The 18017-nt window shown below is 37.8% G+C and overlaps 1 protein-coding gene across 10 annotated transcripts in view; it reads left to right on the top strand.

The window, feature by feature from the left end:
- The window catches only part of LMBR1 (limb development membrane protein 1), a 78575-nt gene that overhangs the window by 8661 nt on the left and 51897 nt on the right, over positions 1 to 18017 (top strand). For 4 of the 10 annotated variants that reach the window (XR_012624071.1, XR_012624067.1, XR_012624065.1 and 1 more), the window contains exons 2-4: positions 7265 to 7337; positions 9789 to 9828; positions 12250 to 12389. Coding sequence is in view for 6 of the 10 variants with exons in the window: in XM_074831615.1 (XP_074687716.1) it covers positions 7265 to 7337; positions 9789 to 9828; positions 12250 to 12389 (253 nt within the window). In the remaining 4 variants the exon portion in view is untranslated. Of the gene's footprint in view, positions 1 to 6446; positions 6463 to 7264; positions 7338 to 9788; positions 9829 to 12249; positions 12390 to 15327; positions 15403 to 16861; positions 17441 to 18017 lie in introns of those variants that run through there. The other 6 variants (XM_074831644.1, XM_074831637.1, XM_074831629.1 and 3 more) reach the window with 6 other exon arrangements.

Here is an 18017-nt window from a genome sequence, read left to right as displayed (position 1 = left end):
TTCTTTAGTGTGCAGTTTGTTATAGGCAATTTACTGTTGACACATCCAAAACAGGTGGAACACCTTGTTTGCTTTTTAGATGTCAATGGGGTAATTGGAAATAGACTGAGCGGAACTGCTTGTCTCCACCTGTATTTTCTTGCTGTTTATTCCTGCCATCCTTTCCACTAGTAAACAAAATTAGTTGCCAAGTGGGATAGTAGGAGGAAGCTTTTTAGTTGTCGTGTGGCATTTTAATGCACACTAAAATACTTTAGCAGCATGAGAGCGGTAGGAGATGGGTGTACAATGCTATGTTTAGTTGTCTTCTATTACAGAAATTAAAACCCAGAAGTGCAACACTTCTACTTATCTATAAGTAGTAATCACAGTCAAGAAAAACACTGACAGTTCTGTTTTCCATGCTTAACCATGTTTTCATGTTCTTAGACTTATTCTACCAGGTGGTGTTACCCTGAGTGACCTCTCTTCTCTGTGCTGTTTTTTCTATTTAGGGAAAGGGATGTGTTCTGTAACATAACAGCAAGAAGTAGAGATGCTCTTCATTATGTCTGTAGCTGCTTGTTTTTATGTATCCTTTGTGTAGAAATTCTGGTGGATGTAATAGCAGTAAGTTTTTTTTAATACTGACACAGCCACTTTAAAATAAAGTTATTTCCCGCCTTCCCGCCTTCCCGCCTTCCCGCCTTCCCGCCTTCCCGCCTTCCCGCCTTCCCGCCTTCCCGCCTTCCCGCCTTCCCGCCTTCCCGCCTTCCCGCCTTCCCGCCCTGTTTTTTGGAGCTTCCTGATCGTTCACTTCATATACAGCATAGTAAAATGCTGTTCACTTCTTGTCTGTTTGCTCCTCCAGACTGACTCACCCTATTCTACATGCTAATATGCAGTTAAGTGGGAGGTGATGATCACCTTGTCCACTTTGATGCTTTTCAAGTGGAAATACTGAACCTGTGTTTCATGCTTGGGAAGTGTGTTAAATAAGAATGTTACTAAGGTCTGTGACTCCTTTCTGCAAAGGAGTTCTGTGGTGGTTCCTTACTGCTAAAAGTTGTTCTGTACGATGTCCAGCTTTTTCGTAGGGGGAGGACATCCCTGACAGTCTTCAGGGGCCTGTGCTTACTCTAATACTCTTAAATGCATTCATAAATGACCTGGAGAAGGGTATAAATTATGAGGTGACAAAGTTTCTAATGGTGCTAATTTGTTCAGGGTAGCAGAAAAGAAGGCTGACTGGACCTGTCTCCTTCTCAGAGGAGGGTCAACTAGGTTACTTGGGGCTTGAAAGCCTCCAGGGATGGATATTGTACAACCTTGCCGGGCAACTAGTTCCTCTGCTTGGCTCCCCTCATGGAGGGAATTTCTCCTTGCCTCCAGTCTCATCCTCCCACCGTGCACCACTGTCAAGAGCCCAGCTCTGCCTTCTTAATGACCTCCTCATAAGTACTAGCAAGTGGCTGTCTGGTCCTCCTGAAGCCTTGTTGTCCTCAAGCTCAGTGAGCAGGGGTCCTTCAGCCTGTCTGCACCAGGCATGTGTTCCAGCCTCCTGACCATGGTGATGATCATCTTTGCTGCAATCACCACTGTCTTTCCTATATTAGTGGCTCAAAACTGGATGCAGCAGCTACATGTGACCTGATGAATGCTGAGTGGAGAGAGATAATTACTTCCCATGATTATTGACTTTGCTTCTGGTAATAGAGCCCAGGATGCTCTTTGGAGCATTTGCTACCAGGGCATGCTGATTGTCAGGTATTGAACAATTACTGGACAATGCAGCTGTATGCTTTTTTCCTAGTATAAACTACAGCTGTATTTCCTGCACAACAGTTGGGAAGAATATTGTGCTATATAAATAGAAGCTGTTGATCTTTCTGTACACAAAAACGCAGCTTTTAATGCACACACATGAATTACAGTTGTGAAAGATGGTTGTATTTTTTGCATAAGGGGAAAAAAAAGATAATTTTGTGCATTTTGAGCATATTCTTTCTTAGCATGAAAGTGTAGCTCTAGCACTTGCAACAGGAGATGATGCTTTACCAATCGCAGGTGTGAATTTCAGTGCCAGAGTTTTAAAGATAATCCACTTGGACAAATTAGTGTCAGTTCATCTTTAGTAACTGTCAGTGGGATAAGTACAACATAATTTGAGTTAGTTCAGACCTTTATTGCTTATGTTTAATGCTGGACTCTTCAGTGCCAGCCCCTTAGGTGCATGTAGTTACAAACTGAAATGCAAGCAGTTTATCTCCAGCTCCATTCTCACAGAATTCGAGAGCTGTCTGGTACAGATCCAAAAATATGACTTGGATCATACTTGGGTGACTTTAGATGATGATTCAAAAGTATGACTCTGTGGAAGAGCTGGATACAAGATACTGAAGAATGTAGTGCAGTGCATCTCCAGAAGTAGACTCTCTTGGCGTGCGTGTCTAGTCTGTAATCTAAGCAGGAGCATAAAGCACTTCCTTTCCCAAATGAAGATCAAGGACTCCAGGGGAACACAGGTTTCTTTTGCTTGTCCTACCAGAGGTTGTATTTAGTCCATGCAGAGAGATGTGAATGAAGTATATGCTCAAGGTTTGGAGACTTCTTAAAGTGCCACCTGTTAAAAGGGAGCCTCTACATGTAGTGTAGAATCCATGCGTTTTGTTTTCAGTTACTGAGTGGTGTGAAGGGTTAAGCACAAAAAAAAAAAGACATTAAAAATTGTTAAGAATTGCTTTGCCTTGACTGTTTGGCTATAACTATATAAAATTCTCAGACTCCTCTTAATTTTCTTTATATTTTGATGCAGCTGGTCAAACATGGGCTGAATGTATTTCCCCTACAATGTGAGAACGTGCCATAGTTGGGTTTAAAGTAGCTTCCCAGGAGCAGTCTTAACTATGGCACCAAATCCACAACTACTTTGCCTCTCTGTAAGGTTGGAATGAATTTAAGGAAACAAATTTTAAGATTAGAAGTTGTTATTTGTTGTGTGGTTTTGGTGTGGTGGTTTTTTTTTTTTAAGTTGACACTATCAGGGAATGTCAGAAACCCTTATTCATCACAGTTGTGTACATTCTTTGCACAGTGTCTTCACTGTCTCCTCAAGTCAAACCTGGAAGAGCTTCAGTGAAAAACTCCTTGCACAGAACTTGGGATATGAGGAATATAGCTTGTCCTAGATTTGCTGCATTTACAGCATCCTTAACTTTTGTTGGCTCTTATTGTAGAGATGGGTGATGACATAAAACACAGCTTTTTGGTTGAAAACATAGCTTGCAGTATGATTTGGATTTAACACTGTATAGCAATATTGGCTCCAATACTGTCACATATAATAATTCTCTGAAGAAAAGATGGAATTTAAAGAATACAGTCTCTTCTGTCACTGAAGATATCAATGTAGCTTTATGTATGGTGTTCTCTTCTGATTAGTGTCTTATTTCAGTATGACTGCCTATGCTTTTAAATAAGTGATTAGAAATGAAAGTTGACAGATGATTTAGGGTACTGTGAACATATATATATGTGAATTTGCCCTCTTCTAAGGGTTTTTCAAGAGTGTCAAATTAGGAGTTGTTAAGAACTCTTTCTGAAGCCACATGACTACTGATAGAGTGCTTCTTTTGCTTATGCAGGAAATGCATTGAAAGGTATTTCTTAAACTAGGGTCAGTGTGCCTTAGAGGAGCTGTAAAGTGAATAAGAAACTGGCTGAGGTGTACATGACAATAGGTGTTGTGTTTGGAGGGGGGGGGGGGAAAAAGCTACTGTTCAGTGTCCTCAGGTATCAGTATTAAGAGCAACCTTGCTCAACTTAAATGAAGATGAAGTAAAACATTCTGTTGTTAGCACAAAATCAATTATTTAGGAGATGTAGTCAATACAAAGGAGAGTTAAAACATGGTGCGGAAAGGACTCGATTATCCCAAAACAATAGATGTATGAAATTAAGGTGTGGTTTTTAAAAGGGAAAACAAAAGGCATGATGATGACGACCTTGAACCCTAAAAACAAGTTTCTACTGTAACTTGAGAACTGTTCTGCTGTAAGCAATTGGGGAGGACAGCGTGGATGGATTCAGCCATTGGAGACTAATGCTAAATTACTAGTGTGATTCTCAGGTGAATGTGTTTTCAGTACAGAAAGAAAGGCTTAGTGCTGTTTAGCTATGGCTGTAAGACCTTACCTGGAGTACTGCATACAAGCCTAATCATTCATAATTGAGAAATACGAATTGACGCTAGAAGAAGTACAAACAAGGGCAGTATTTTTTTGCAGTACAAAAATATCCTGAAACAAACAGGAGGAGTAAGAACCCAGGATTGCAGTGTGACAGGACAGGGGACTCTATTCTTTAGCTATCATGGGCAACACATTCCTTTTCCCCAGCTTAACTGAGTTCTGCTCTAAAAATAGTTACGATGCTGGCTTTTGCTACTCCCTTTAGAAAGCTATTCAGAATGCATGATTAGAAGTGTTTCAGAATAATAGATTTCACTAAGTATAAATTGAAACTGAAGTAATATTTCCGAGTTTGCTTATTGACTTGTTTTGGTCAGTATGAAGGACTTTTAATTTAGGAGTTCTCTTTTGTTAAGATCCTAAAGCTTTCACTGATTAGAATTTACTTATTTCTTCTCTTGCTGATCATTTTTAAATTATGTGACTTTTCAGTAATAAACAACTTTGTAAATATTTGATAAAGTTGTCGTTCTCAATTCTGACAGAAGTAGAGGGATAATTACACCAAGTTATATAGTTACACCTTAATGCCAAGTTGCAAAGTAGCTGTCATCTAACACTAGAAATGCAACGTTTGCCAGTTCGTGTTACTGGACATCTTTCATCTGCTGTGCCCTCAAAATACCTCAGTTATTTCAGTGGTACCTTATAAGTACAGACCCACATTTTCATTGTAACCCTGTTATCATAGATAGAATAAAGGTCATCTACTTTTGCTTGAAGATACAAACAAGATAGCAGTAATTTTTATTCTCAAATAAAATTAAACAAAATGAGCCTAACTATACCTTGATTTTACACGGGGCACTGTTATTTGGGTCTGATGGATTTTTAAAGAGTTTTACTGACCCTCTATATGTGATACCTGATTTTCAAAAGTGGATGCCTAAAATTAGATGTCTCTATCTGTAGCCTTGGTCTAGTTTTCAGAGGAACTGGAAACTTAGGAAGGACTCTCAGCACTGGCACTGCATTTTCCAATACTGAGGGGACAAGCTGTGTCAGAGTACTCTGAAAATCCAAGGCTATTCTCAGCTTCTTTTGTTCTTCCTGATTCAAAAATATACCAGCATATTTTTTTAATTAAATCTTAATAAAATTTTTTATTATTTATTTGAAGAATGAAATTCTTTATCAAAACCTTTTCTTCTTTGAAGCATCCTGTGGAAAGTTGGAGTGGTGAACTCTATTCAGATTAAATATTTTAATTCAGAGATCTAGTTATGAAATCTAATTTTCAGCATCTGTATTTCAGGTATCACCACTGTGTGTTTCCTGCACAGAGAATGAGCTCAGTTGCCACTCTCAGACCTATGGCACCATAATACTTCTGGGAGACATGCGTAGGGCAGTTGGAGACACCCAAATGCCAGGCTCAGACACTTGGCTATGCTTTGGTTTTTTAATCTAAAATGTCTGACTACAGAAAAGAAGGAACTCTCCCAGTTTATTTTTTAGTAGTTCTTAAAAGGTCTGTCTTTCCCGATTGTGCGATGCATTCTTTCCTGTGCCCGCGCCCCCCCCCCTCCCCCCCCCCCCCCCCCCCCCGATTCTGCTGATTTGGATGTAATATGCTTATTTAGATGTAAATTTTTAAGGGATATCATCACTACCTTTGCTTTCATTTTTTTCTTTTCACTTAGGGTAGCTTTTCTGCTCCTGATTTTTTTTTAAGACAGTGAGTTCTTAAAGACAACAGATCTTTAAATGATTGTTTAAAGAAACAGATCAACTGTTGCCCAGTGAAGTGATTTTGCAATTTCAGATCACAAAGGAAATTAAAGCTCAGACTGAAGTTGAACACATTATTAATTGCAGATCTAGACGGGGCCTGTTAAAAAATACAGGTAACAGGGCAAACTCACTTTACTATTAAAAACTGCTAAAACAGTTTTGCCTGATTCAGTTGGTTAACTGCTGTGTGTTAAGATGTATTAGGTGGCTACTGGTATTGTGCACAAGCACTGGGCTGCTTCACGTAGCTTCTCAGTCTGTGCTGTGCAAGTAATTGGTTTCCTGCAAGCTAATAGAAAGCAAGTACACTGCTGGTAGATAGCGCTGGTCGCTGGCTGCTCAGGTTCTAGTGAAGGCTCAGGGCCCCAGCATCATGGAATGGCATGCTTTGTTCTTGTTTCATTTCTGACTGACTTGTGTTTTTAATAGGTATCAACAAATAAGATTAAGGAAGCAGCGTTGAGCCACTGATGCCTCATTCAGGAACAAATAAAATGTGGTGGGTTTTTTTGTTTCCCACAAAGGCTTGGAGGGTTAAAACTGTCTTGCTGTTCGATTCCTTTCCTCCAAGATTTCCAATGTATTTGTAGGTATTTTGGTCTTACCGTATTATATTGAAATTTTAGTGCTAAATCTTAGAAACACCTTGATGCAAGTCACGCTGGGCTCAAGATACATCTGACCTAGATAATCGGCCTACCTTATGAGGAGGGAAATTGTGCCCTTGGCTTCTAACTGTAAAGGAAACATTGTCTTTGACTAGGTTGTGCTTGGACACCCACTGTAGGTAGATGAGTCCCTTGTGTGTACTGTCACCTGAAATTTGTTTGATTCAAGACATGATGGAAATAGTAAACGTAACTGCTTTCTTCTTTCCTCATATGTTGATAGCCTACTCCAAAATAGATCTTGATGAGCCTGTCATATAAATACAATTATGCTTAGGTTAGATGTGAAGGGGATACAAAACATGATAATTTTTAAAAGTCAAGTGGATTCAAACTTCAGAAAACAACCCACCTCACCCAGCTCTCTCCCAAACAAAAAAATCACACTGTAAATAAGGCTTTTTTCTTATTTTTTTTCTTAATAATTGATTCAATACCTCTTACTCTAATTAAACTGTTCTTATTGGTTTCTATTAATAAGATATAAAACATAACAGTATTGACGTTTACATAGAATACGCTTTTGCTGATCTGAATTAAATTTTAAATTGTTGATACTGGATTTTCTGTCTATTCTTATTATAATCCAGGCATTTCTTCACAACCCCATAAATGCAACTTTTTTTTTTCCAGATCTGTTTTCTTCTATTTGCTGTTCTCTACATAGTTTCCTACTTCATAATCACAAGATACAAAAGGAAAGCAGGTAAGCATAGACTTTTTAATATATTCAAAAATAATTTTGTTTTTCAAGTGAATAGGTGATTCTTTTTCTCCCTGCCTCCACAAGGAAAGCGGAAGAACCAGATCCCTGACCAAAAGTGGGCTGCTGGTCTATGGCAGCCCAGACTGATCTGACTGTATATGTTGCTGTCTTTGCCTTCTCTCTGCTCCCTTTGTCCCTGGGCTGTGAGTTTCTGTCACTTCCCTTGTGCCTGCTCAGACCATTCAATGTGCCTTCTAATATCACTGTCCAAGGGAGGGAGTGCACTGAGCATCTCAGAAAAGGATCAGTGAGCGCTGTAGCTGGCACTCTGTGATTGTGAGTAAAAGTGGATGGCTGTTATGGAGGTGGTGTGGATGGCCATAATCAGTTATGTTGTGGCTCCGTGGCAGCCTAAATTTTAACTGATTTGAGGAGGAAGAAAGGTGTGAATGTCAAGTAGATGCTTCTGCCTCCCTTGCCTTTAGATCCTGTTGTTCTCCTTTCATGTCTGCTTTTCCAGAATAAGTATTTTCAGGCTGTATGCTAGCACCAAAATCAAGTTCAGAGCATTAGCTGGTAAAGTGAAAAGGTTGCCAGTAATACAGAAGGGAAATAGTGGATTTCTTCTAAAAATCCTGCTCTGCTCAGGTACAGCTATTTCAGTGTTTTTAACCTGTTCCTTATGACCTTACCACCGAAGTTTTATTCCTTGAGATAATACTGTATTTTTTTTCTTTTAGAAACATTGTCTGCCTGACACTAGTCTGTAGGAACCCCTGTTGCTTTCTTCTCAGGATAAAGAGCATAAAAATCTTTATAAAATGGCAGAATTTTTGACTCTTGACAGGTTATCTGGGACCTTGGTGCTCAGTAATACTCAGTCATGCTGAACAAGCATTCTTACGCATAATGATCTTGGCACTTTGAACTTTAATGGGAACTGTTCATTGAGCTACAGTGACCCATGTTATGATAGAGCTGCTTTCATAGATGGATTCATGTTTAAAAAAAGTAAACTCTTCAAGAAACTTAATACCTTTAAAAAAAGGAAGGACACCTCTTTAAACATATGAAACTTTAAACAAATGAGGAAGATGGATACTATCTCCTCATCCTGATATGTATTTTCGATACTACAAAGCGGCTACCATTTTGAGATAGCGAAGAGCAGGAAGAAGGAACTGGTTTGGCAAACGCTATGGAAGTAACGACACTTTTATTATCTCTTTGGCAGTTGATCTCATCAGCTAGTGAGAGGAACTGCTCTCCAGCTGTCCTGACTTTATGAAAGCTTTGTGAGCATTTAGTTAGGCAAACTTTGTAGCCTGCTAGGATCTTTCTGATGAGACACATTTGAAGAGTTAACATGTTTGGAATTCTTTCAGGACAAATTGTTTTCTGTTTCTACAACAAGCTCTTTAGCCAAAATGATTCATAAGTGACCTTGACTTAATCTCTCAAAACACCATGAGATTCCCATCAAAAAATCAGAAACAATAACCCAATGTCCTTTCACAGAAGAATTTCAAAATAGCATGATGTTAGTAGCTATATGTTTATTTCAAGTGTGTGCCTGATTCTTAAGGACTTGAGACACCCAGCTTTATGTTTAGATTTTAAAATAAATTTGAGTTACCTCTCATGGAAAACCTGGGAACCTTAAAAGAAGAAAGATGACTCAAAAATTATTTCAAATGTAGAAATGCATACATTTGTCTACAGATGTGTGTAGAAAAGGATATAAAGAATAAATGAAGAATATATTAGCAATTGACCTCTGAGTTAAATGTTGATTTTTATTTCAAAAAGCTAGAATATTAATTGAGGAATAAGTGAACAAAAGTGGTCTAAAATGTGAAATACCAGAAAGGAAGCCATGGTATCTTAAATCCAAAAAAACCAAGAACAACAACAACACTCCTTCCCTGTCTTCCCTAAATCCCCAGGAGTCGGTAAAGGGAAGCAACTGAGTGGTCATCACTACTGTTATGGGTATGCTTTTTTGTTTTAAAAATACATTAATACTGAAAATGAAACATCTATTTAGGGATTTATAGTAGTAGTTAGTATGGACCCTAAGACTTTTCTGTCGCTTGCCTGATCTCTGTTTCAGAGTTCCTAGCAGCAGCCATGGTAGTAGTAGTAGTCTGAGAGCTTGTTTGCTGTAGAGCCCTCTGGAAGATGTTTCCAAGAAGTTTTGATATGCATATTTAAATAAAATGAAATAACTTCATAGTTACATTGATTGAAAAGAGTTTAAGGCCAGGAAAAAAAAAGAAGGGAAAGAGTATTCATTTTTGGTAAGAACGTTCTTTAAATATTGATGCTAACAAATTGTTTCAGTAATCCTAAATTTTAATTGTAAATTAAAATGATTCCTACGTGTATACATTTTAGCCTGAGGAAAGATGACTAAGTATTGAGTATAACCTGCTCTAATTTTATTTTCAGATGAGCAAGAGGATGAAGATGCCATCGTTAACAGAATATCGTATGTATAGCTTTTTTTGCAGAACTTTTTTTCCTGAATATATTGTTATGAAAGGAATCTTGTATGCTTCCAAATAAATAACAGTACATTTTAAATGTGACAGCAAATAGATTGCTACAGGGCAGAGGAAAAATATTTGATCAAGTGGCACCTTGTATTATGAAAGGCATGACAACAGGCAAGGCAGTTTGGTCTGGGGCTTTTTTCACCTGTGGTTTTCCTGGTAGGCATGAAATTGGACAGAATACTGCATGAGGACCTGATACAAGAGGTGGAATTCAGTGCAAGACCTGCACCTAAGTTTAGGTCTCTAAAATGTAGGTGTTTTATATGGAAGGTAGGTGTTCAAGTTCCCACTGCAGTTGATGGAAGCCCTGTTAAGGGAGCCAGTGGATCCTGAAAAGAAAGTTAACTGACCCTGAAGTAGACATCTGTATTTGATCATCTTAAGGAGTAGAACAGAATAACAAATGGAAGACAAGCACTTGCCAGAACTGCTGGTCTGCCAGCAACTCTTTTTCTTCTTCCTGTTCCTTTGTAAAGCTAGATATTAATCTCTCTTATTTAAATATATCTGAAGATCTACAGAACATCTGTGAGCTGTTGCTGCCCTCACAGTTACGTGATTTGATAACTATGTGGACTTGCTACTTGCTTATTACAATGTTCTTAGCTCTTTCATGGTGGTACTGTCATCCTCTTGGAAGGAGAACTCATTGAGTCTTTTATTGATTTGTCTTGTACCCTGGGAAAGTGCCGAGTACATTGCAAGCTGTTCACTTTTAGCTGTGCATTTGTGGCAAGCTTGAAAGATGTACAAAGGTGATGTAAATCTTAAGTGTTCTGCTGCCGGTAGTGTCTGATAACAATATTTTCTATGAATTTGAAATACTTATTAGCCACAAAGTCTACTTCAGATCTAGAGAAAAATACATACTTTTAAACGCTATGAAACTCTTCCCTCTCAAGTAGAGTAGCATCTCTCCCGTGCTTTTAAGACTATAGTGAAGGCTCTTCTAGATTGATGATTTTCATAGCAGCTGTGGTCTTAACCTGGTTCTGGATTTCAATATTCAAAGAGCAAAATTTGTTTTGTTAACTGTTATCCCCCCTGCATCTGTTTCCTAGTTTAGCTTTAAAATACAACAAATACCAATTGTAAATGTGTTCTTCATGTGAAAACAACATAAAACAAGATTAGCACTTCCATTAGAGCCTTTCGTCAAAAGTGTTGTTATAAATATAAAATGCTTCTTGTTCTTCCAGCCTAAGCTTTCTTGTTCCTTGAGCATGTTATTTTCCAGAAAGCAATAACTGTCAAACATATGCAGATGGCTATTTCTTTGCATAGCATAATTATCAGGACTTAAGAGGTGGTGGGGGTGGGGTAGGGGTGGTGGAGAGAAAACAAAGCTGAACTGCTCTAGCACCTTAAAAGGCTGTAATGTGTTAAGTTTCATAATTCTGGCTTAGAATCCTTAAATAAAAGAAAAAAAACCTCAGAAACCACCAACAAAAACATATAAGAATACTTTTGAAAAACAAAATTAGTCACCCAAACTTTCTTCTGTAGTTAAGTATTGTGTGAATGAAAAAGGAATTCATAGACTGTTAAGGAAAAGTAAGATCTCTGTAAGCAACTTACTGACATTCCTGTTGTGTGAATCTATTTAAGTATCTTTTGTCATGCAATTTTGAGAAGGATTTCTGATTTTTATTCCAGCATTGGATTAGTTCTGTAAGAATGGGGTTTTTTTAAGAACACAGTTCTTTTTAATGCCACAAGATGGCATTTGATATAAATTGTATTTTAGATCTAAAAAGAATTAAGCTTAAATATTTTAAATCTGACAGTTTCCCTGTATTGACTTAACAGCTACCAGAAAACCCCAAGTAATAAGATGACATTCAAATAACTACTTTGTGAAAGAAAAGCAATTTTTTTTTCAGTTTGCTGTTAAAATATTTGATAATGTATAATTGTACTCACTACTTAGAAATTAAAAAGCTGCTCTGTTTTTAAAAATTGTAGGAAGAATATAGAAACGGATTTTTTTTTTCATTCTGAGTGTGTATGTGGGAAATTAAAATTAAAATAGGAGACTTATGAAAAGATATTCTGTGAACTTCAGTAATTTAACTTGTATATGACATTGGAATTGAATGCATGCAAGTCCCAAGAGAATAATTGTGGTAGCTGGTAAAATGGTAAAAACTAATTATTTTTACTAGATTCTGTGAACTACTTGGTATTTGAAATTTGCATTTTAGAAGTGAAATACTCTAGAAATCAGTTTTTCCTATCCCTTTACAATGTAAGAATGTGTTTTCTTCAGACACTGATTAATAGGTAGACTAACTACTTTTTTTCCTGTTCAGAGCATGCTGATGGTAACAGTGGTACATTTCTTTAAATTTCAGGCTGTTCTTGAGCACCTTCACTCTAGCAGTTTCAGCTGGTGCAGTCCTGCTTCTACCTTTCTCAATAATCAGCAATGAGATCCTGCTTTCTTTTCCACAAAACTACTATATTCAGTGGTTAAATGGCTCACTAATTCATGGTTAGTACTCAGCATAACGTAATTAAAATGGATGTCTTTGTTATATGTGTACAGATATATTCTTATTTTCAAACTACTAACTCCATGTTCATTTAAGATGCTAATTGAATTGTTAATATGTTATTGGCTAGTTGATTTTGCTTGTGTGATATATCACAAAAGTCTGTCTTAACTCTGTTGGATTTTCTTAAAGAATTTTGCAGACTTGGAGTTAAATTCACTGCTCTGAATAGTAATGTGGAATAAAAGCTATTAGAAGCTAATTTGAAAACATGCTGTTCAAACCTCTTCCTTGTGTGTTAATGCAAGATTCATAAATCCATCTCTTTATGATGATACGTATAAATTCTCAAAATAAAAAAATTTTAAGAAAGTTACTAGCTGTGAGCAGTTGGGATTGGATAGTTCAACTGTTAGTGATTTATTTGTAAACAGGCAAAATTACAGATTATAAGCATAGTGAGTGTGGTAAAGATATGCAAGAAAAACAAACTATTTAGGAAACTATTCAAGGAAAACAAGGTGCAAGAAAAGAATATTACTTGTACTTGCAGCAATGATGCCTTGATGTCTGGCAGAGTGAGCTTTGCATGCTTTCCAGTATTGGTTAACATGCTTATGGCTATGACATGTGTAATGGATACTAATATTTGAAAACAGTTTGGACATTTATATAAGTCTCAGGGAAATAACTGGTGGAAACAGGACATTCTTTTGTAGATTTGGCTGGAGAAAGGAGGTAGTACCTTCACTATGTGAAACAATTTATTTAATCTGGAACAAATAATTTACAAGTTAACTTGTGCTGTCCTTTTCCTGCTCTGTGAAGAGGTAGTAATAGGACTTTGGAGGATTTTTCTCTGAAAAATATATAGTTTTTGATGAATGTCTAATAATACAGATAGCAAATTCATGAAATTCCAGATCCCTAACTTGTAAGGATATGGTTTTTTGTTTCTGTTTTGAGGGGTTTTTTTAAGATTAAAGAAGTTTACAACAAATTACATGTGGATAGATGAAGACAGGAAATAATGCCTATTGTCTGCCACCTTTCTGAAACTTGTCGAGTATTTTTTGTGTTATCTGGACTGTAAAAGAACTTTATTTCTTTTAAAACCCATGAAAAAGGAGGAGCTGACTAGGTGTGGTGGTCAATGGTGACCCTGACTGTGGTGATAGGGTAGTGTAAGACTTGAGAAGTGAGGAAGGAAGATTGTAGAATAAAGACATGAGATTTTGAGAGAGCAGACTTTGTCCACTTCAGGAAGTGTGTATGTGGGACTGTACTGGAGAATTCTTGAAGGCAAAGGAAGCCAAGAGAGATGCTTCCTTTCAAGGATAACCTTCAAGTACTGTAATGTGCACCTCGGTGTGCAAGAAGATGAGCAGGTGTAATAGGAAGATGACTTGGCTTAATGGGGTACTCCTGAGCTCAAAACCAAAAGGAAGTGTACAGAAGGTAGAGGTAGGGGTGAACTGCCCAGGAGGGCTGTAGAAATATTACCTGGGTTAATATCCTAGTGTGATTATTAGGAAATCCAGAGCACAGCTGTTTTTGCAACTGCTGAGGGCTTTGTATAGAGCCAGCTGCTTCTCCAGTGTGCAGTGAGAGGTAAGAAGCAGTGTTTGCAGGACATAAAGCAACAATTCTTCACGGGGGGATGGTTGAACACTGGAAAAGGTTGTCCAGAGAGACTGGGAGATAAAAATCCTTGGAAATTTTCCAAAACTCAGCTGGCTGAAGCCCTGAGAAACCTGATTGCACCTGCAGTTTAGCTGTTTTAAGCAGCAGATCAGACTACATGACTTTAGAGTTTCTTTCTAGTTGAGTTATTTTATGATCTGTTTTGTCACACATCATGGGGGATTGCTAATTTGGTATGTCTCCTACATGGAAGAAAAAAACCCCAGCTAATTCTCATTTTTCACATGGATTTAGCTGCTCAGACAGATTTATATTCTTTACTCCCAAACATGAAAAAAAAATTAATAGAAAATAATACTTCCTTCTGTGTCTGAATTGACTTTGGAAAAACTACAAAAAAATATATCAAAGGGTGAAAATTATATAATTTTTTCACTCTGTCAGACTTGCTGCAGTACTGGAGAAAACTTGGTTTAATTAGAAATCTGCTGGAAGAAGTAGCTGTCACATAGGAAGGTCTTTGAATTTGCCAGTGACCATCTTCTGATTTTCATGTGATAATCTTTTGAAAGTACCACTTTATGCATACACAGTATAATTTATGGTTCATAAATCCAATAGTAATGGCTAGCAAGGAAGTAAATTCAATATCTTAGTGTTTCTAAGTTTGACTCTGTATTGCAGAGCTTATGCTAGGGGTAGACATTACTGAACTAAACCAAGATTTACCACAATTGCTGTGAAGACTTCAGAAACATCAGTAGATTTTTGGATCTGACCACGGACTTCTGTTACTGCAACTAGACAAGAATCAGTGTACTTTATTTCAAAACATTACCTTGGGGAAGGGCTCCCTCTTGTGGTATTCACTAGGTTTGCACAATAGCATTGCACTGCTCTGTAAAAACCTATTCCATGTAGTGGCAATACCTTTTTGGAGTTAGTTATGAAATACCTGTGCAAGTTTGGAGAGCTGATAGTGATACCACAAGCACTCAAGTTCAGAAAATGTTCATATCTCCATAATACTCTATCTAGCATAGCCTTCATGTAGGTTTTGCTTACTGCTTTGCACATGTTATCAAATGGGAAAATTTGTATTGCTTTAAAACACTTTGGTTTTATCAATTGCAGATACAGTCTGAGCTATTTGAGTGTAACATTAAGGGTTTTTATAGTGTAGACTGTTGCATTAGTTGTGGCATATAGAAAAATAGAAAATACATGCCTCTAATTTTTGAAACTAGGCAGAAAGCCCATGCCTGGATCCCGTATAAACACTCTTACCTAATGCATGTTGAACTACAACCCAGAAATACTTCTGACAGCTGGATGTTCCCTTGTGCTGTTGTTGGATACAACCACCAGGTGGGGGTAAAACGTAATGAAACTGCCCTGAATAAGAAAGATGAAAAATTGCTGAGGGTCTAATCTGTGTGCCAAAGACTGAGAGATTTTTATGTTTTATGGGGGATATTCTTAGGTCGCTACAAATGCAAGAATAATTAAAATACTCCAATAGACTGCTTAAAGCTTTTAGATATGTTGATATCTGCAATTCTCTCTCATACAATTTTGTGATGCAGTTAATGTAGTAGGAAATAATTATTTTTCTGGGTTTATTTTAATTTGATTTCTGAACTATCAAAGTAGGTTAAGAAATATAGTAGGGGAAGAAGAGGGCCCTGTATGTTCCTTACTTTGAGGAAACGGTATATATATGTCAGCAGCAGTACAGCACAGTCCTTACTTCTCATAACTGTACCTGCATATTGTAGCTCTGTAGTTTAATATTCTGTAAACGTGGTTCTTACCAGCTGCTAATGTGTAAATTTCTGGATTTTAACTTCTTAAAAATCATCCTGGATGCACACCCCTCTCCCCTCTCTTAAAATGCTCTGTGCATACTATCCAGCTCCTAAGCGCCATTTTACATTGTAGATATGCATGTAATAGAGCTGCTGAAGTTAGGACAACCAGGTATTGAGCTTTGCATTAGGCGACTGATGTCTGTCTTCAGTTAGAGAAAGCGTCTGAGATAAGACCCACACCCCCATCTAATAGTATTTCTATTCTAACACTGGTGCCTTAATTTTCTTGGGGGGGGGGGGGGGAAGTACGCAGACTCTTGAGTTAGTGTACCCCTAGTAAGGGCTATTAATGACATTCTTGCTGATGTTGCTATGCGTGAATGTTTCTTGAATGGTAACAGGAGCTTCCTGGCTAAGCAAATTCAAAAGGAAAAATCCCCTTCTTTGTTAACTGGAGTTTAGCCACCTTCAGGCAGTCTGTTTTCTTTAGCAATTGAGTATTATATTTCACTTATCTTTTGGAATTTTCTTGGTTTGTTTTCTGTAGCTTATTTGTCTAAGTTTGGTTCCTGGTGCTATCAATTGCTGAAGTAGATTGGTCCCCCGCCTCCCTCCTCCCCACTCATTTTTATTTCTCCTTGAAATTTAGATAATTTCACTTAAGGAAAAAAGTGTATATGGTGAAAGCATTTTTTTAACGGAGTGTAGGTGGAGATAGCTGCTAACTATTTTACATTTGGAACTAAATACAGGAATTTCTTTCAATAATGAATTCCCCAGACATCCAGTGAATGTCTCTTTCATTCCCTGTTCTTTCCAAAATGGACAAATTTAAAGAAGAAAATGAACAAGCCTGTATGTAAGTAAGAAGTAAACAAAGCTGTTAGTTCAAATTTTCTTATCATAGGGGATGTTCTTTTTTGGATTTCAGGTGATATAATATAGTTCTGCAGAATTGTGGAAATGTATGTGTTTTGGGGAGGGTGCAGGACTAAGCCTGTTTTTCTCAACTACAGAATAAAGGCTGTGTTTTCAGGATGCAGAACATATGACACTAGTTAAACCTGTTAGTTACTAAATTGCAGGTAAGCTTCTGCTTTTATAAAGAAGAAACACCGCATCCTGCACAATTTTGATAGGATGATTAATGATAGGTTCATGTTTAGGCACCAGAAACTGGTTGTTCACAAAGTGTTCAGCTTAAAAAAATCTTAGTAGAGCAGATGCCCTTAATGGAGATCAGTTATCACTTCAGGTTGTTTTCTAAACCTTTTCCCTTCCTGCAGATGTCACATGTGTCTTACAGATGTCCTAGTTTTAGTCAGTTGTTGATTTTTTTTTTTTCACCTAGATCACAGAATGGTTGAGGTTGGAAGGGACCTCTGGAAATAGTCTAGTCTGACTCCCCTGTTAAAAGCAGGGTCAGTCAGAGAAGGCTGCTCAAGGCAGTGCCCATTTGGGTTATGAGTATGTTGAAGGATGGAGACTACAAAACCTCTATGGGCCATCTGTTGCAATGTTGCAAGTTTTCTGTTTTTTTTTTTTTTCTTTTCAGTTCATGCTCATTGCCCTGTCTTCATTCACTGGATACCACTGTGAGGAGTCTTTGACTTTTTTCTTTTTTCCCCCCTCCGTTGTCAGATATTTATATACATTGACAAAATCTCCACAAGTCCTCTCTTCTCAAATCTAAACAATGACAGCTTTCATAGCCTCTCCTTATATGACAGATGCTCTAATTATTTAATAATCTTTATGGTCCTTTGCTGGACTCACTCTAGTATGGGCATGTCTGTCTTGTATGGAGAGGTTCACAACTGGATGCAGTGCTCCAGGTGTGCCACCAGTGCTGAGCAGAGGGGAAGGATCACCTCCCTCGACCTGCTGGCAACACTTCTCCTAATGCAGCCCAGGATGCTGTTGGCCGCCTTTGTTGCAAGGGCACACTGCTGATTTCTGTTCAACTTGGTGTCCAGCAGAACCTTTAAGGCCTTTTCTACAAAGCTGCTTGTGGCATGTTTGGTCTCCAGTGTGCTCTCTACCCATTTGTCCAGCCTGCTGGGGTTCATCTGAGTAGCAGGCCACAGCTCCACCCCATCTTGTATCTTCAGCAAACTTGCTGAGGATGCACTCTGTCATCACCCAGGTCATTAATGAAGATGTTATACCCCA

This window comes from Strix aluco, chromosome 1 (assembly GCF_031877795.1).
Source record: "Strix aluco isolate bStrAlu1 chromosome 1, bStrAlu1.hap1, whole genome shotgun sequence".
In the NCBI taxonomy this organism is placed as follows: Eukaryota; Metazoa; Chordata; class Aves; order Strigiformes; family Strigidae; genus Strix; species Strix aluco.
This window is presented reverse-complemented; position numbering and strand designations above follow the sequence as displayed.